This window comes from Cherax quadricarinatus, chromosome 4 (genome assembly GCF_038502225.1).
Source record: "Cherax quadricarinatus isolate ZL_2023a chromosome 4, ASM3850222v1, whole genome shotgun sequence".
Taxonomy (NCBI): Eukaryota; Metazoa; Arthropoda; class Malacostraca; order Decapoda; family Parastacidae; genus Cherax; species Cherax quadricarinatus.
In genome coordinates, this window is record NC_091295.1 from 53040072 (window position 1) to 53061962 (window position 21891).

The following is a 21891-nucleotide window of genomic DNA, read 5'->3' on the forward strand; positions in this document are numbered from 1 at the left end:
TGGGAGTGGACGTGTCAGCGGATGGGTCTATGAAAGATGAGGTGAATCATAGAATTGATGAGGGAAAAAGAGTGAGTGGTGCACTTAGGAGTCTGTAGAGACAAAGAACTTTGTCCTTGGAGGCAAAGAGGGGAATGTATGAGAGTATAGTTTTACCAACGCTCTTATATGGATGTGAAGCATGGGTGATGAATGTTGCAGTGAGGAGAAGGCTGGAGGCAGTGGAGATGTCATGTCTGAGGGCAATGTGTGGTGTGAATATAATGCAGAGAATTCATAGTTTGGAAGTTAGGAGGAGGTGCGGGATTACCAAAACTGTTGTCCAGAGGGCTGAGGAAGGGTTGTTGAGGTGGTTCGGACATGTAGAGAGAATGGAGCGAAACAGAATGACTTCAAGAGTGTATCAGTCTGTAGTGGAAGGAAGGCGGGGTAGGGGTCGGCCTAGGAAAGGTTGGAGGGAGGGGGTAAAGGAGGTTTTGTGTGCGAGGGGCTTGGACTTCCAGCAGGCATGCGTGAGCGTGTTTGATAGGAGTGAATGGAGACAAATGGTTTTTAATACTTGACGTGCTGTTGGAGTGTGAGCAAAGTAACATTTATGAAGGGATTCAGGGAAACCGTCAGGCCGGACTTGAGTCCTGGAGATGGGAAGTACAGTGCCTGCACTCTGAAGGAGGGGTGTTAATGTTGCAGTTTAAAAACTGTAGTGTAAAGCACCCTTCTGGCAAGACAGTGATGGAGTGAATGATGGTGAAAGTTTTTCTTTTTCGGGCCACCCTGCCTTGCTGGGAATCGGCCAGTGTGATAATAATAAAAAATAACATATATATATATATATATATATATATATATATATATATATATATATATATATATATATATATATATATATCGTGCTAAATAGGTAAAATTGGTCAATTAGCAAACATTCATTTAAAATTAAGTCCTTTCTAAGATTTTCTCTAATACATTTGAATATATATTTTTTTCATTTATGTTAATGTAAAAATTAATTATTTTGTATAAAAAGAACCTTAGAAAGCTTACCTAACCTTATTATAACAAGCGCAATTTATTTTAGCCTCATCCAACTAAATATATTTTAGATAAGTTTAAAATAATTTAATAATAAACAAACACAATGAAATATATTTTTCCTTAGGTTCAGAATGATTTTTGCGAAATTATTATATACACAAATTTTCGCTTGCCTTATATGGCAAGAAGAACGTTGCTATTTAAGCCAAAATCACAAGTTTTAACTATTCAGCACTCGATATATATATATATATATATCTATATATATATATATATATATATATATATATATATATATATATATATATATATATATATATATATATATATATATATATATATAAAGTATTTTTTTTGAGATGCTAGTGCAAACTTTAAGTAAATTTAATTCAGCTATTCAACTGAATCCCTCAACTCCCTCTCTTAATCACCTTTTTCAGCTGCTTCTCTTAGGTTCCTCTCTCGGCCTCCACACTCATCCCACTCTTTGATGACCTTTCCCCACCTCCCAACCACTAAAACAACATTAACAACATTCACACCACCACCAATAAACTATTATTACCCACAATATTCTCGTTACCAGTGCACCTTCAACAACACTATTACCACCACCACCCACAGCACTAGCCTCACCACCCACAACACCAACCTCACCATCCACAACACCAGCCTCACTACCCACAGCACCAGCTTCACCGCCCACAACACCAGCCTCACCACCCACAACACCAGCCTCATCACCCACAACACCATCCTCACCACCCACAACACCAGCCTCACTACCCACAGCACCAGCCTCACCACCCACAACACCAGCCTCACCACCCACAACACCAGCCTCACCACCCACAACACCATCCTCACCATCCACAACACCAGCCTCACTACCCACAGCACCAGCCTCACCACCCACAACACCAGCCTGACCACCCACAACACCAGCCTGACCACCCACAACACCATCCTCACCATCAACAACACCAACCTCACTACCCACAGCATCAGCCTCACCACCCACAACACCAGCCTCACCACCCATAACACAAGCCTCACCACCCACAACACCAGCCTCACCACCCACAACACCAGCCTCACCACCCACAACACCAGCCTCACCACTCACAACACCAGCCTCACCACCCACAACACCAGCCTCACTACCCACAGCACCAGCCTCACCACTAACAACACAGCCTCACTACCCACAGCACCAGCCTCACCACTAACAACACCAGCCTCACTAACCACAGCACCAGCCTCACCACTAACAACACCAGCCTCACTACCCACAACACCAGCCTCACTACCCACAACACCACCACCACACGTTCAACACCCTTCCCTCCATCCCTTCTCGAAACTCTCCCTCTGCACTCATCTTCACCATCCCAGTGGCTTCAGCTCTTGTTTCCATTTCTCGTCACTCTTCCAGCAGGCAGCGAGTACTCGCCCCCCTCCCTCTTCACTATCATCATGTTCGTCTGCGGGGTGGGAGCCATCGTCATTATCGTCATTATCGTCATCACCGTCTTCAGACTGAGGCTACGGAAGTCCAGGCACAAGTGTGTGAGGCTGACGGCGTCAGCAGCTGCCTCCGAGATCCCCAAGGACCTCCTCTCTGAGAGTCAGGTGAGGCTGAGTAACGTCAACATGATCGATTCAACACATGAACAACACTTGGGTATCTTTATGGCTGATACGTTTCGCCTGCAGGCTTATTCAGTCGAATTCATCAACTTTTCGCTACTGTATATAATTATTATGATGATAAACAAATGATATCATCTAAGTGCATTAACTAACTGTGCATAACGAACGTTGGATCTATCCTAGAGCACACAATCCCGGCATAGAGCCGTCACATAAACAAATAAGCTTGGAAACTATAGAAAGTGTACAGATTCTACTCTACGAGGGATACATGAAGACAGATGATAGAAGAGAGAGAGAGAGAGACAGAGAGAGAGAGAGAGAGAGAGAGAGAGAGAGAGAGAGAGAGAGAGAGAGAGAGAGAGAGAGAGAGAGAGAGAGTGAGAGGACGTTAGGGACAAATCAGTCTTCAGGAGCTGCTCAAAGAAATCCACATTTAAGGACCAGGTGTGTGGAGGAGCGAGACCTAAAGAGGAATGGAAGACAAGAAAGAAAATCTAGACTCAGAGACTGGGAGAGAAACAGGAGGCTGAGAGAGAAAAGGGAGGAGAGGGAGAGAAACAAGAAATCGTGGTCGGATACAGTAAGAAAAACAGAATTCGAAAACCCAAGAGACGGCGATAAGAATGGGAGGGGTGGGGAGGGGGGAGAAATAACTACCCAAGACGGTAAACAAAATAAGAATGTATATAAGAGTTCAAACAGTAGTTCGAACACTGGTAACAAGAGCACGCAAGACTTTGAGCCAAGCTCACAATAACCAGACTCACAATAACCAAACTCACAATAACTAAGCTCAAAATAACCAAGCCCTCAATAACCAAACTCACAATAATCAAACTCACAATAACCAAACTCACAATAATCAAACTCACAATTACGAAGCTCAAAATAAGCAAGCTCTCAATTACCAAACTCACAATAACCAAACTCACAATAATCAAACTCACAATTACGAAGCTCAAAATAACCAAGCCCTCAATAACCAAACTCACAATAACCAAACTCACAATAACCAAACTCACAACAACAAAACTCATAACCAAACTCACAATAACCAAACTCACAATAATCAGGTTCACAATAATCAAACTCACAATAATCAAGTTCACAATAATCAAACTCACAATAAGCAAACTCACAATAATCAAACTCACAACAACCAGACTCACAATAACCAAACTTAAAATAACCAAACTCATAATAATCAAACTCACAATAATCAAACTCACAATAATCAAACTCACAATAACCAAACACACAATAACCAGATTCACAACAATCAGACTCACAATAATCAAACCCACAATAATCGAACTCACAATAATCAAACACAATAATCAAACACACAACAACCAAACTCACAGTAGCAAAACTCACAATAACCAAACTCACAGTAACCAAAATCTCATAACCAAACTCACAATAACCAAACTCATAATAATCAAAATCTCAAAACCAAACTCACAATAACCAAACTCACAATAACAAAATTCACAATAGCCAAACTCACAATAACCAAACTCAAAATAACCAAAATCTCATAACAAAAGCTCACAATAACCAAACTCACAACAACCAAACTCTCATAACCAAACTCACAATAACCAAACTCACAATAATCAGGTTCACAATAATCAAACTCACAATAATCAAGTTCACAATAATCAAATCCACAATAAGCAAACTCACAATAATTAAACTCACAACAAGCAAACTCACAATAACCAAACTCAAAATAACCAAACTCACAATAACCAAACTCATAATAATCAAACTCACAATAATCTAACTCACAGTAATCAAACTCACAATAATCAAACACACAACAACCAAACTCACAGTAACAAAACTCACAATAACCAAACTCACAGTAACCAAAATCTCATAACCAAACTCACAATAACCAAACTCATAATAGCCAAAATCTCATAACCAATCTCACAATAACCAAACTCACAATAACCAAACTCACAATAGCCAAACTCACAATAACCAAACTCAAAATAACCAAAATCTCATAACAAAAACTCACAATAACAAAACTCACAATAACCAAACTCACAATAACCAAACTCACAATAACCAAAATCTCATAACCAAACTCACGACAACCAAACTCACAATAACCAAATTCACAATAACCAAAATCTCATAACCAAACTCACAATAACCAAAATTTTATACCAAACTCACAATAACCAAACTCACAATAACCAAACTCACAATAACCAAACTCACAATAACCAAACTCACAATAACCAAGATCTCATAATCACTCACAATAACCAAACTCACAATGACTAAACTCACAATAACAAAATTCACAATAACCAAACTCACAATAATCAAAATCTCATTACTAAACTCACAATAAGCAAACTCACAATAACCAAAATCTCATAACCAAACTCACAAAAACCAAACTCACAATAACCAAACTTACAATAACCAAGCTTACAATAACCCAAGCCACAATAACCAAAATCTCATAAAAATCTCACAATAATCAAACTCACAATAGCCAAACTCACAATAATCAAACTCACCATAGCCAAACTCAAGATAACCAAACTCACAATATTCAAACTCACAATAACTAAACTTACAATAACCAAAATCTCATAACCAAACTCACAATAGCGAAACTCACAATAACAAATTTTACAATAACCAAAATCACAATAACAAAACTCACAATAACGAAACTTACAATAACCAAACTCACAATAAGCAAAATCTCCTAAAAAACTCACAATAACCAAACTCACAATAAACAAACTCACGATAAACAAACTCACTATAATCAAGCTCACAATAATCAAACTCATAATAAGCAAACTCACAATAATCAAACTCACAATTCCCAAACTCACAACAGCCAAACTCAAAATAACCAAACTGACAATAATCAAACTGACAATAATCAAACTCACAATAATCAAACTCATAATAATCAAACACAATAATCAAACACACAACAACCAAACTCACAGTAACAAAACTCACAATAACCAAACTCACAATAACCAAAATCTCATAGCCAAACTCAAAATAAACAAACTCACAATAACCAAACTCATAATGGCGAAACTCACAATAACCAAACTCACAATAGCCAATCTCTCATAACCAAACTCACAATAACAAATCTCATAATAACCAAACTCACAATAACCAAACTCACAATAACCAATATTTCATAACAAAACTCATAATAACCAAACCCACAATAACCAAACTCACAATAACCAAATTCACAATAACCAAGATCTCATAACCAAACTCACAATAACTAAACTCACAATAACCAAATTCACAATAACCAAAACTCACAATAACCAAAATCTCATAACCAAACTCACAATAAGCAAACTCACAATAACCAAAGTCTCATAACCAAACTCACAAAAACTAAACTCACAAAAACAAAACTCACAATAACGAAAGTCACAATTACCAAAATCTCATAAAAACTCACAATAACCAAAGTCACAATTACCAAAATCTCATAAAAACTCACAATAACCAAACTCGCAATAAACAAACTACAATAACCAAGCTCACAATAGCCAAACTAACAATAACAAAACTCACAATAATCAAATTCACAATAATAAAACTCACAATAACAAAACTCACAATAACCAAAATCTCACAACCAAACTCACAATAACCAAACTCACAATAACCAAACTCACAATAACCAAACTCACAATAACAAAACTCACAATAACCAAAATCTCACAACCAAACTCACAATAACCAAACTCATAATAACCAAACCCACAATAACCAAACTCACAATAACCAAACTCACAATAACTAAACTCACAATAACCAAATTCACAATAACCAAACTCACAATAACCAAAATCTCATAAGCAAACTCACAATAAGCAAACTCACAATAAGCAAACTTACAATAAGCAAACTCACAATAACTAAACTCACAATAACCAAACAATAACCAAGCTTACAATAACCAAAGTCACAATAACCAAAATCTCATAAAAAACTCACAATAACCAAACTCAAAATAAACTCACAATAACCAAGCTCACAATAGCCAAACTCACAATAACCAAACTTACAATAGTCAAACTCACAATAAGAAAACTCACAAAAACCAAACTCACAATAACCAAAATCTCACAAAACTCACAATAACCAAACTCATAATAACCAAAATCTCATAACAAAACTCACAATAACCAAACTCACAATAAACAAACTCACAATAACCAAACTCACAATAATGAAGCTCCCAATAAACAAGCTCACAATAACCAAACTCATAATAGCCAAAATCTCGTAACCAAACTCACATTAAGAAAACTCATCATAACCAAACTCACAATAACCAATATTTCATAACAAAACTCATAATAAACAAACCCACAATAACCAAACTCACAATAACCAAATTCACAATAACCAAGATCTCATAACCAAACTCACAATAACCAAACTCACAATAACTAAACTCACAATAAATAAATTCACCATAACCAAACTCACAATAACCAAAATCTGATAAGCAAACTCACAATAAGCAAACTCACAATAACCAAAGTCTCATAACCAAACTCACAATAACTAAACTCACAAAAACCAAATCACAATAACCAAACAATAACCAAGCTTACAATAACCAAAGTCACAATAACCAAAATCTCATAAAAAACTCACAGTAACCAAACTCACAATAAACAAATTCACAATGTCCAAGCTCACAATAGCCAAACTCACAATAACCAAACTCACAATAATCAAACTCACAATAACAAAACTCACAATAGCCAAACTCACAATAACCAAAATTTCATAAAAAACTCACAATAACAATGCTCACAATAAACAAACTCACAATAACCAAACTCACAATAATAAAGCTCACAATAATTAAACTCAGAATAATCAGACTCACAATAATCAAACTCACAATAAGCAAACTCACAATAATCAAACTCACAACAACCAAACTCAAAATAACCAAACTCAAAATAACCAAACTCACAATAATCAAACTCATGATAATCAAACTCACAATAATCAAACTCACAATAATTAAACTCACAAAAATCAAATTCACAATAACCACCCTCACAATAACCAAACACACAATAACCAGATTCACAATAATCAAACTCACAATAATCAAATCCACAATAATCGAACTCACAATAATCAAACTCACAATAACCAAAATCTCATAATCAAACTCACAATAACCAAACTCACAATGAGCAAACTCTCAACAACCAAACTCACAATAACTAAACTCACAATAACCAAATTCACAATAACCAAACTCACAATAACCAAAATCTCATAACCAAACTCACAATCAGCAAACTCACAATAAGCAAACTCACAATAAGCAAACTCACAATAACCAAACTCACAATAACCAAAGTCTCATAACCAAACTCACAATAACTAAACTCACAAAAACCAAACTCACAACCAAGCTCACAATAGCCAAGCTCACAATAATCAAACTCACAATAACAAAACTCACAATAACCAAACTCACAATAACCAAAATCTCATAACCAAACTCACAATAACCAAATTCACAATAACCAAACTCACAATAATCAAACTCACAATAACCAAACTCACAATAGCCAAACTCACAATAACCAAAATCTCATAAAAATATCAAAATAACCAAACTCACAACAAACAAACTCACAATAACCAAACTCACAATAATAAAGCTCACAGTAATCAAACTCAGAATAATCAGGCTCACAATAATCAAACTCACAATAAGCAAACTCACAATAATCAAACTCACAATATTCAAACTCACAAAAATCAAATTCCCAATAACCACCCTCACAATAACCAAACACACAATAACCAGATTCACAATAATCAAACTCACAATAATCAAACCCACAATAATCGAACTCACAATAATCAAACTCACAAAAATCAAACACACTACAACCAAAATCACAGCAACAAAACTCACAATAACCAAAGTCACAGGAACCAAAATCTCATAACCAAACTCACAATAACAAAACTCATAATAACCAAAATCTCATAATCAAACTCAAAATAACCAAACTCACAATAACAAAACTCACAATAGCCAAACTCACAATAACAAACTCAAAATAACCAAAATCTCATAACAATAACTCACAGTAACAAAACTCGCAATAATCAAACTCACAATAACCAAAATCTCATAACCAAACTCACAATAACCAAATTCACAATAATTAAAATCTCATAACCAAACTCACAATAACCAAACTCACAATAACCAAAATCTCATACCCAAATTCACAATAACTTAACTCTCATAACAAAACTCACAATAACCAAACTCACAATAACCAAGATCTCATAATCAGACTCACAATAACCAAACTCACAATAGCCAAATTCACAATAACCAAGATCTCATAACCAAACTCACAATAAATAAACTCACAATAACCAAATTCACAATAACCAAACTCACAATAACCAAAATCTCATAAGCAAACTCACAATAAGCAAGCTCACAATAACCAAAGTCTCATAACCAGACTCACAAAAACTAAACTTACAAAAACAAAACTCACAATAACGAAAGTCACAATTACCAAAATCTCATAAAAACTCACAATAACCAAAGTCACAATTACCAAAATCTCATAAAAACTCACAATAACCGAACTCGCAATAAACAAACTACAATAACCTAGCTCACAATAGCCAAACTCACAATAACAAAACTCACAATAATCAAATTCACAATAATACTCACAATAACAAAACTCACAATAACCAAAATCTCACAACCAAACTCACAATAACCAAACTCACAATAACCAAACTCACAATAACCAAACTCACAATAACCAAACTCACAATAACCAAAATCTCACAACCAAACTCACAATAACCAAACTCATAATAACCAAACCCACAATAACCAAACTCACAATAACCAAACTCACAATAACTAAACTCACAATAACCAAATTCACAATAACCAAACTCACAATAACCAAAATCTCATAAGCAAACTCACAATAAGCAAACTCACAATAAGCAAACTCACAATAAGCAAACTCACAATAACTAAACTCACAAAAGCCAAACTCACAATAACCAAACAATAACCAAGCTTACAATAACCAAAGTCACAATAACCAAAATCTCATAAAAAACTCACAATAACCAAACTCAAAATAAACTCACAATAACAAAGCTTACACTTGCCAAACTCACAATAACCAAACTTACAATAGTCAAACTCACAATAAGAAAACTCACAAAAACCAAACTCACGATAACCAAAATCTCACAACCAAACTCACAATAACCAAACTCACAATAACCAAAATCTCATAACAAAACTCACAATAACCAAACTCACAATAACCAAATTCACAATAACCAAACTCACAATAATCAAACTCACAATAACCAAACTCACAATAGCCAAACTCACAATAACCAAAATCTCATAACAAACTCACAATAACCAAACTCACAATAATGAAGCTCCCAATAAACAAGCTCACAATAACCAAACTCATAATAGCCAAAATCTCGTAACCAAACTCACAATAAGAAAACTCATAATAACCAAACTCACAATAACCAATATTTCATAACAAAACTCATAATAAACAAACCCACAATAACCAAACTCACAATAACCAAATTCACAATAACCAAGATCTCATAACCAAACTCACAATAACCAAACTCACAATAACTAAACTCACAATAACCAAATTCACCATAACCAAACTCACAATAACCAAAATCTGATAAGCAAACTCACAATAAGCAAACTCACAATAACCAAAGTCTCATAACCAAACTCACAAACCCTAAACTCACAAAAACCAAATCACAATAACCAAGATCTCATAACCAAACTCACAATAACCAAACTCACAATAACTAAACTCACAATAACCAAATTCACCATAACCAAACTCACAATAACCAAAATCTGATAAGCAAACTCACAATAAACAAACTCACAATAACCAAACTCACAATAATAAAGCTCACAATAATTAAACTCAGAATAATAAGACTCACAATAATCAAACTCACAATAAGCAAACTCACAATAATCAAACTCACAACAACCAAACTCAAAATAACCAAACTCAATATAACCAAACTCACAATAATCAAACTCATGATAATCAAACTCACAATAATCAAACTCACAATAATTAAACTCACAAAAATCAAATTCACAATAACCACCCTCACAATAACCAAACACACAATAACCAGATTCAAAATAATCAAACTCACAATAATCAAACCCACAATAATCGAACTCACAATAATCAAACTCACAATAACCAAAATCTCATAATCAAACTCACAATAAGCAAACTCACAATAAGCAAACTCACAATAAGCAAACTCTCAACAACCAAACTCACAATAACTAAACTCACAATAACCAAATTCACAATAACCAAACTCACAATAACCAAATCTCATAACCAAACTCACAATCAGCAAACTCACAATAAGCAAACTCACAATAAGCAAACTCACAATAAGCAAACTCACAAAAACCAAACTCACAACCAAGCTCACAATAGCCAAGCTCACAATAACCAAACTCACAATAATCAAACTCACAATAACAAAACTCACAATAACCAAAATCACAATAACAAAAATCTCACAACCAAACTCACAATAACCAAACTCACAATAACTAAAATCTCATAACCAAACTCACAATAACCAAATTCACAATAACCAAACTCACAATAATCAAGCTCACAATAACCAAACTCACAATAGCCAAACTCGCAATAACCAAAATCTCATAAAAAACTCAAAATAACCAAACTCACAACAAACTCACAATAACCAAACTCACAATAATAAAGCTCACAGTAATCAAACTCAGAATAATCAGGCTCACAATAATCAAACTCACAATAAGCAAACTCACAATAATCAAACTCACAACAACCAAACTTACAATAACCAAACTCATAATAATCAAACTCACAATAATCAAACTCACAATATTCAAACTCACAAAAATCAAATTCCCAATAACCACCCTCACAATAACCAAACACACAATAACCAGATTCACAATAATCAAACTCACAATAATCAAACCCACAATAATCGAACTCACAATAATCAAACTCACAATAATCAAACACACTACAACCAAACTCACAGCAACAAAACTCACAATAACCAAAGTCACAGGAACAAAAATCTCATAACCAAACTCACAATAACAAAACTCATAATAACCAAAATCTCATAATCAAACTCAAAATAACCAAACTCACAATAACAAAACTCACAATAGCCAAACTCACAATAACCAAACTCAAAATAACCAAAATCTCATAACAAAAACTCACAGTAACAAAACTCGCAATAAACAAACTCACAATAACCAAAATCTCATAACCAAACTCACAATAACCAAACTCACAATAACCAAATTCACAATAACCAAAATCTCATAACCAAACTCACAATAACCAAACTCACAATAACCAAAATCTCATACCCAAATTCACAATAACTTAACTCTCATAACAAAACTCACAATAACCAAACTCACAATAACCAAGATCTCATAATCAGACTCACAATAACCAAACTCACAATGGCTAAACTCACAATAACCAAATTCACAAGAACCAAACTCACAATAATCAATATCTCATGTCTAAACTCACAATAAGCAAACTCACAACCAAAATCTCAGCCAAACTCACAATAACCAAACTCACAAAAACCAAACTCACAATAACCAAACTCACAATAACCAAGTTTACAATAACCCAAGCCACAATAACCAAAATCTCATAAAAAACTCACAATCACCAAGCTCACAATAAACAAACTTACAATAACCAAACTCACAATAATAAAGCTCACAATAATTAAACTCAGAATAATCAGACTCACAATAAGCAAACTCACAATAATCAAACTCACAACAACCAAACTCAAAATAACCAAACTCAAAATAACAAAACTCACAATAATCAAACTCATAATAATCAAACTCACAATAATCAAACTCACAATAATTAAACTCACAAAAATCAAATACACAATAACCACTCTCACAGTAACCAAACACACAATAAGCAGATTCACAATAATCAAACTCACAATAATCAAACCCACAATAATCGAACTCACAATAATCAAACTCACAATAACCAAAATCTCATAATCAAACTTGTGCACAATAAGCAAACTCACAATAAGCAAACTCACAACAACCAAACTCACAATAACTAAACTCACAATAACCAAATTCACAATAACCAAACTCACAATAACCAAAATCTCATAATCAAACTCACAATCAGCAAACTCACAATAAGCAAAGTCACAATAAACAAACTCACAATAAGCAAACTCACAATAACGAAAGTCTCATAACCGAACTCACAATAACTAAACTCACAAAAACCAAACTCACAATAACCAAACAATAACCAAGCTTGCAAATACCAAAGTCACAATAACCAAAATATCATAAAAAGCTCACAATAACCAAACTCACAATAAACAAACTCACAATAACCAAGCTCACAATAGCCAAACTCACAATAACCAAACTAACAATAATCAAACTCACAATAACAAAACTCACAATAACCAAACTCACAATAACCAAAATCTCACAACCAAACTCACAATAACCAAACTCACAATAACCAAAATCTCATAACCAAACTCACAATAACCAAACTCACAATAACCAAATTCACAATAACCAAACTCACAGTAATCAAACTCACAATAACCAAACTCACAATAGCCAATCTCGCAATTAAACAAAATCTCATAAAAAACTCACAATAACCAAACTCAGAATAAACAAACTCACAATAACCAAACTCATAATAATCAAGCTCACAATCAAACTCAGAATAATCAGGCTCACAATAATCAAACTCACAATAATCAAACTCACTAAAACCAAACTCACAATAACCAACCTCACAATAACCAAAATCTCATAACCAACCTCACAATAACCAAACTCACAGTAGCCAAACTCACAATAACTAAACTCACAATAACCAAAATTTCATAACCAAACTCACAATAACAAAACTCACCATAACCAAACTCACAATAACCAAACTCACAATAACCTCACTCACAATAACCAAACTCACAATATCCAAAATCTCAAAACCAAATTCACAATAACCAAACTCACAATAAGCAAACTCGCAATAACCAAACTCACAATAACTAAACTCGCAATAACCATACTCAAAACAACCAAACTCACAATAACCAAAATTTCATAGAAAGCTCACAATAAACAAACTCACAATAATCAAACTCACAATAACCAAACTCACAATAACCAAGCTCATAATAACCATATTCTCAATAATCATACTCCCAATAACCAAGCTCTAAATAACGAAGTTCACAATAACCAAGCTCTCAATAACGAAACTGACAATACCCAAGCTCTGAATAACCAAGCTGACAATAACCAAGCTCACAATAACCAAGCTCACAATAACCAAGCTCACAATAACCAAGCTGACAATAACGAAGCTCACTATAACCAAGCTCACAATAACCAAGTTCACAATAACCAAGCTCACAATAACAAAGTTCACAATAACCAAGCTCACAATAACCAAGCTGACAATAACCAAGCTGACAATAACCAAGCTCACAATATCCAAGTTCACAATTACCAAGCTCACAATAACCAAGTTCACAATAACCAAGCTCACAATAACCAAGCTCGCAATAACCAAGCTCACAATAACCAAGCTCACAATAACCAAGCTCACAATAACCAAGCTCACAATAACCAAGCTCTCAATAACCAAGCTGACAATAACCAAGCTCACAGTAACCAAGCTGACAATAACCAAGCTCACAATAACCAAGCTCCCAATAACCAAGCTCACAATAACCAAGCTCACAATAACCAAGTTCACAATAACCAAGCTCACAATAACCAAGTTCACAATAACCAAGCTCACAATAACCAAGCTCACAATAACCAAGTTCACAATAACCAAGCTCACAATAACAAAGTTCACAATAACCAAGCTCACAATAACCAAGCTCACAATAACCAAGCTCACAATAACCAAGCTCACAATAACCAAGCTAACAATAACCAAGCTCACAATAACCAAGTTCTCAATAACCAAGCTCACAATAACCAAGCTCACAATAACCAAGCTAACAATAACCAAGCTCACAATAACCAAGTTCTCAATAACCAAGCTCACAATAACCAAGCTCACAATAACCAAGCTCACAATAACCAAGCTTACACAGTACTGCCTCGTAACAATAAACATAGAAAAATAAACACGAATACTATTTACGATGTGTGTTGTTGTCATTGACTCAATTATTCTTTTTGAATTAGCAATAGAGTTGCAATTATAATTATGAAAAGTGTGCGTGAGCTTCAGAATAGCATTAATTACTTTGGAAACGTTCAAAAACGATCCTTTCGTCTAGTCCTAATGGTTGGCAAATTAATATGAAGTTATTAAGGACAGATAGGTAATTAAATACGTTTTTATGTGTTTATATAATTTTTTCTGCTATTTTTATGATCATTAACTGTGTGTGTGTGTGTGTGTGTGTGTGTGTGTGTGTGTGTGTGTGTGTGTGTGTGTGTGTGTGTGTGTGTGTGTGTGTATAAAGCAAATGACTCTTTTTTCGAAGTACAAATTACTCCATCAGAGTTAAAATTGTTAGGTAAAGAACGTTGGCAAAACCCTCATAAGTATTCACCCTCGCGAACAGACCGAAAACAAATTTGGACACTCCAGATGTGGCCAGAGGGCCACCGTAGGTGCTATTCTTAGGGCACTGAAGACACATGAAGGTCTATTGGTCAGGCAGGACACGTGTGCAACTCAGGAGACTAGGCTTGACTATCAACCCACTGAACACTGTATGATATACAGTTACTTAAATACATCCTTATGAAGACAATAATAATATCAAATAATAACAACAACAAAATAATAATAATAATAATAATAATAATAATACCTGAGATGTAGCTGAGTATGTCCAGAATAAGGAGTTGTTAAAGATCCACCACACACTGGTCATCCCAGGATAACCTTGGTCTGCCTGTATTTCTGCCTTTTTCTATAAATATTTAAACTGGATACCACAACTACAACTTTCACGAGTGCTTAATCCTTGCTGGCACTACCCCTAAGTCGGTTATTTATAGACTAGGTCAGTGCGTCGGCAGTCCAGTGAGTTGTGATGTATGGTAAAGGTCAGAACGCCAGCTAAATTCACTTGGTTTCCACCTTAGCGGACGGAAGGTCAAACCTCCAACACGTCTGGCGGTGAATGGCCCAAACGAGTCATTCACCGTGAGGGTCATTCTTCAGTAAACTAGTGTATCACAAAATATGCGCAGTTTACCTGTGAATTTCAATAATGTTAGCTAAAAGAACTCAGATGCAAATGATGTGACCTTTCATTGTGGCAACGTTTCGCTCTTCAGAAACTTTGTCAAACACTAGAATATACAGTTTAATGAAGATGTAACTAATTTTACTCGATAGATTTCGTGTTTACAAGGACAGGTGATCTAGCACAAGGGCAGGTGATCCAGCACTAGGACAGGTGATCCAACACTAAAACAGGTGATCCAGCACTAAAACGAGTGATCCAGCACTAGGACAGGTGATCCAGCACTAGAGCAGGTGATCCAGCACTAGGGCATGTGATCCAGCACTAGGACAGGTGATCCAACACTAAAACAGGTGATCCAGCACTAAAACGAGTGATCCAGCACTAGGACAGGTGATCCAGCACTAGAGCAGGTGATCCAGCACTAGGGCATGTGATCCAGCACTAGGACAGGTGATCCAACACTAAAACAGGTGATCCAGCACTAAAACGAGTGATCCAGCACTAGGACAGGTGATCCAGCACTAGAGCAGGTGATCCAGCACTAGGGCATGTGATCCAGCACTAGGACAGGTGATCCAACACTAAAACAGGTGATCCAGCACTAAAACGAGTGATCCAGCACTAGGACAGGTGATCCAGCACTAGAGCAGGTGATCCAGCACTAGGGCAGGTGATCCAGCACTAGGGCATGTGATCCAGCAATAGGACAGGTGATCCAACACTAAAACAGGTGATCCAGCACTAAAACGAGTGATCCAGCACTAGGACAGGTGATCCAGCACTAGAGCAGGTGATCCAGCACTAGGGCAGGTGATCCAGCACTAGGGCAGGTGATCCAACACTAGGACAGGTGATCCAACACTAGGACAGGTGATCCAGCACTAGGGCAGGTGATCCAGCACTAGGGCAGGTGATCCAGCACTAGGGCAGGTGATCCAGCACTAGGGCAGGTGATCCAGCACTAGGGCAGGTGATCCAACACTAGGACAGGTGATCCAGCACTAGAGCTGGTGATCCAGCACTAGGGCAGGTGATCCAGCACTAGGGCAGGTGATCCAGCACTAGGGCACGTGATCCAGCACTAGGACAGGTGATCCAGCACTAGGGCAGGTGATCCAGCACTAGGACAGGTGATCCAGCACTAGGGCAGGTGATCCAGCACTAGGGCAGGTGATCCAGCACTAGGACAGGTAATCCAGCACTAGGGCAGGTGATCCAGCACTAGGACAGGTGATCCAGCACTAAGGCAGGTGATCCAGCACTAGGGCAGGTGATCCAGCACTAGGACAGGTGATCCAGCACTAGGACAGGTAATCCAGCACTAGGGCAGGTGATCCAGCACTAGGGCAGGTGATCCAGCACTAGGGCAGGTGATCCAGCACTAGGACAGGTGATCCCGCACTAGGGCAGGTGATCCAGCACTAGGGCAGGTGATCCAGCACTAGGGCAGGTGATCCAGCACTAGGACAGGTGATCCAGCACTAGGGCAGGTGATCCAGCACTAGGGCAGGTGATCCAGCACTAGGACAGGTAATCCAGCACTAGGGCAGGTGATCCAGCACTAGGACAGGTGATCCAGCACTAAAGCAGGTGATCCAGCACTAGGGCAGGTGATCCAGCACTAGGACAGGTGATCCAGCACTAGGACAGGTAATCCAGCACTAGGGCAGGTGATCCAGCACTAGGGCAGGTGATCCAGCACTAGGGCAGGTGATCCAGCACTAGGACAGGTGATCCCGCACTAGGGCAGGTGATCCAGCACTAGGGCAGGTGATCCAGCACTAGGGCAGGTGATCCAGCACTAGGACAGGTGATCCAGCACTAGGACAGGTGATCCAGCACTAGGACAGGTGATCCAGCACTAGGACAGGTGATCCAGCACTAGGACATGGTTATTAAAAGTGACCTTAAGTCAGTGATTAAATTCGGTACATGATCAGCCGGGTTGTGGTTCGTACGTTGGACCACTTGCGGCCAGCAGTAACAGCCTGGTTGATCGGGCCCTGATCTACCGAGAGGCCTGGTCAAGGACTGGGCTGCGAGGGCGTTGATCCCCGAAGCACCCTTCAGGTAGACACGTCCAAGGCCTTGTCGTTTTCTGATAAATATGCCCGAGTGCTTGCTCACCTTTCTTTTAACACCATTTATCCTAACTTCTGCTAATAATTTGTGGTCCCCGTTGTGAAATACATTGGTACTTGAAGCATACATTAACAGTGGCTCAGGCACAGCGGTTGTATGATCTTTATGGATTTATCGCGTCTCCATAAATATAACAATAATTTGTCCCTTAATACGTGTGTGCCTGTGGATCGTGTATAGAGCTGGAAACAATGGCACGTTGTCGACAGTTAGTAAACAAGACACAGATGCAGTAAAGACATATATTTGTTTAATGAGCCACCCATCATTTGGCTTTATCAAGTACCAGTGTTGGGTGACTCATTATAATAAGGACTCCGCTGCATTCATGTCTTCACTTTGTTTACAAATAAGTCTGTTAAACACCTTTTATCTTAACCCACAGAAGCAGTCGCCTGATGGCAAGGAAGGCTCGGCCAGTGGCAACCACTTGTCCAAGGTTTCCCAACTCGCTGTCAAAGAAGTGGGTCACACGAAGGAGAGCATCCCGCTGCAGCCTATCATCCGGCAGCCTTCCCGACCGCTGCAGCCAATCATTAAGGAGAACGGACGCTCGGACAACGGGGGCAAGAGTTCTCAAGGGCGGACGGTGCTGTTCGTGGAGCCGCCCAAGCCTCAAAGCGGGATTCTGGTGAATAAAAACGAAGTGCCGAGAACCACGTACGACGCCATGTACCAGGGCAGGAGAGGACCAATGAAAGGCCCGAATGGCGACGTTGTGTCTCATAATCTCTACGTTCCCCGGGGCTCATACTCTGACTCGATGCACGGCTTGCACGTGCCCCGGGGGGTGGACGTAATGGGCGGGTATCCGGACAGAGAACCTCCAATTTTAAGGGATCGGGAGCCGCCTATAGTGAGGGATCGAGAGCCGCCCACGGTGAGGTACCGGTCATCGCTCGACGACCGGGGAGAATCTGGGGTGTTGTTGAATCCACAGTTCTCTGCAGGGGCTTCCGGCGCCCTAGGCAGGGAGCCGTACGGCTCGACTGGCACTTTAGGCAGAGAGCCTTACGGCTCTCCTCGCAGCGTTATTAGAAGCGGCGGACCTGCTCTGGTCTCCTCTCCTCCCTACACCTCGCGCGAGCTTACCAGAGACCTAGGTCGAGACTTGCCACGGGATCTCGGTCGAGATTTGCCTCGAGACCTATCTCGGGACCTTCCTAGAGAGAGGGACCTTCCTAGAGACTTGTCCCGGGAACTTCCTAGGGAGAGAGACCTTCCGAGAGAGAGGGACCTTCCTAGAGACTTGTCTCGGGAACTTCCTAGAGAGAGAGACCTTCCGAGAGAAAGGGACCTTCCTAGAGAAAGGGACATTCCTAGAGAGAGGGACCTTCCAAGAGAGAGGGAACTTCCAAGAGAGAGGGACCTTCCTAGAGATTTATCTAGGGACCTCCCTAGAGAAAGGGACCTTCCTAGAGAGAGGGACCTTCCTAGAGAGAGGGACCTTCCTAGAGACCTCTCTCGGGATCTTCCTAGAGAGAGGGACCTTCCTAGAGAGAGGGACTTCGCGAGGGACCTCCCAAGAGATCGAGACCTTGCTAGGGATCGAGACCTGGCCAGGGATCGGGACGTCAGCAGGGAACCCACTGGCCATATCTTCACCTTCCCAACCCGCACCGTCAGCCACGAATACGACCCCCTAATTCCCCGTTCTCCGCCCCCCATCTCTTGCATGAAGAAATCTCCTAGCGTGAGCGCGTCCGTGGGGCGCCACTACGACCCACCGCCCCGAAGAATCGAGGGCAGCGGGTACCGCTCCCTTCCGAGGCCAAGCAAGCCTCGCGGGGCGGAGGCCGAGGCCCTGCTCAAGTACCGATCGCTTGATAGACGTTTCGATCTACCTTTTAGCGGGTCCTTGCCCCGACCCGAACCCGAGGTGGACCAGGAGACCCCACCCCAGCACCGCCGGTACAGCGGTTCGCCACGACTCCGCTTCGGAGATGAGAAGCACTTCCATGTGTACCACGACAAGGAGAAAAAACATGACGGTCTGGATGATATGGATGAGAGTTTTGTATGATGTGTTTTATGAAATATATGTTTTTATTGGTGTATTCCTACTTTTTAAATCCTTTATGTTAAAAACTTTTTTTATTACCACAAGGAATATAAATATTTATCGACTGTTAAGCCAAATAAAGAAAAGCAATATTCCATTCTTAAATGTCCCTCTCAACGTATGATTTCACACTCTCCGTGTGGTTAAGGTGTTGCTGTAGTGTTACAAGGTGTGGCTGTAATGTTAAAGGTGTGGCTGTAACGTTGTACCAAGGTGTGGTTTTAACGTTGTTTCAAGGTGTGGCTGTAACGTTGTTACGAGGTGTGGTTGTAATGTTGTTACAAGGTGTGCCTGTAACTTTGTAACAAGATGTGGCTGTAACGTTGTATCAAAGTGTGGGTGTAATGTTCTTACAAGTTGTGGTTATAATGTTACAAGGTGTGGCTGGCTTGCACTAACTACAAACTGGCCTGCAAAAGCTACAAAATGGCCTGTAGTAGCTAACATCTGGCCTGCAGGAGCTGCAACCTAGCCTGCAGGAACCATATCCTCGCCTCCACTAGCTACAACACGGCCTGGAGTAGCTACAACCCGGCCTGCAATAGCTATAACCTGGCCTGCACTAGCTACAACCTGTCCTGCTCTAGCTACAACCTGCCCTGCACTAACTACAACCAGGCCTGCACTTGTTACAGCCTGGCCTCCACTAGTTACAACCTGGCATGCAGTAGCTACAACCTGGCCTGCAGTAGCTACAGCCTGGCATGCATTAACTAAAATATGTACTACACTAGCTACAACTAGGCCTGCGCTACATACAACCTAACCTGCACTAGTTACAGCCTGGCTTGCACTAGCCACAACCTGGCCTGCACAAGTTACAACCTGGCCTCCGTTAGTTACAACCTGGCCTGCACTAGCTACAACTGGGCCTGCAGTAGCTACAACCTGGCCTGCACTAACTACAACCTGTTCTGCACTAGCTACAATCTGTCCTGCACTAGCTACAACCTGGTCTGCATTAGCTACAACCTAACCAACACTAGTTACAACCTGGCCTGCACTAGCCACAACATGGCCTGCACTAGCTACAACCTGTCCTGCACTAGCTAAAATCTGGCCTGCACTAGCTACAACGTAGCCTGCACTAGCTACAACCTGTCCTGCCCTAGCTACAACCTGGCCTGCACTGGCTACAACCTGGCCTGCACTAGCTACAATCTGGCCTGCACTAGCTACAACATGGCCTGCACTAGCTACAACCTGTCCTGCCCTAGCTACAACCTGGCCTGCACTAGCTACAATTGGCCTGCAGTAACTACAGTCACATCACAAAAAATAAATGAATTATTTCGTGTTCGGTCATATAAGGCACGTTCTTCCAGTCACTAGGACAGTCACAGGAAGGAATAAAGTTCTCCATACTATTCACGATGATAAACTAACCCAGTCACATACAGTACATAATGAAACAAGTAAAAATATTTTGTCTCTCTCTCTCTGTCTGTTTGTTTGTCTGTCTGTCTGTCTGTCTGTCTGTCTGTCTGTCTCTCTCTCTCTCTCTCTCTCTCTCTCTCTCTCTCTCTCTCTCTCTCTCTCTCTCTCTCTCTCTCTCTCACTCACGT

At 39.2% G+C, this 21891-nt stretch overlaps 1 protein-coding gene across 1 annotated transcript in view; it reads left to right on the forward strand.

Moving 5' to 3' along the window:
• Positions 1-20418, forward strand: part of LOC128684339 (uncharacterized) — a 241053-nt gene extending 220635 nt beyond the window's left edge. Inside the window, exons 15-16 of the mRNA XM_070098267.1 lie at positions 2471-2667; positions 18650-20418. Of these exons, the coding sequence (XP_069954368.1) occupies positions 2471-2667; positions 18650-20287 (1835 nt within the window). The 3' untranslated portion in view covers positions 20288-20418. The remainder of the gene's footprint in view (positions 1-2470; positions 2668-18649) is intronic.
• Positions 20419-21891: the final 1473 nt, after the last annotated feature.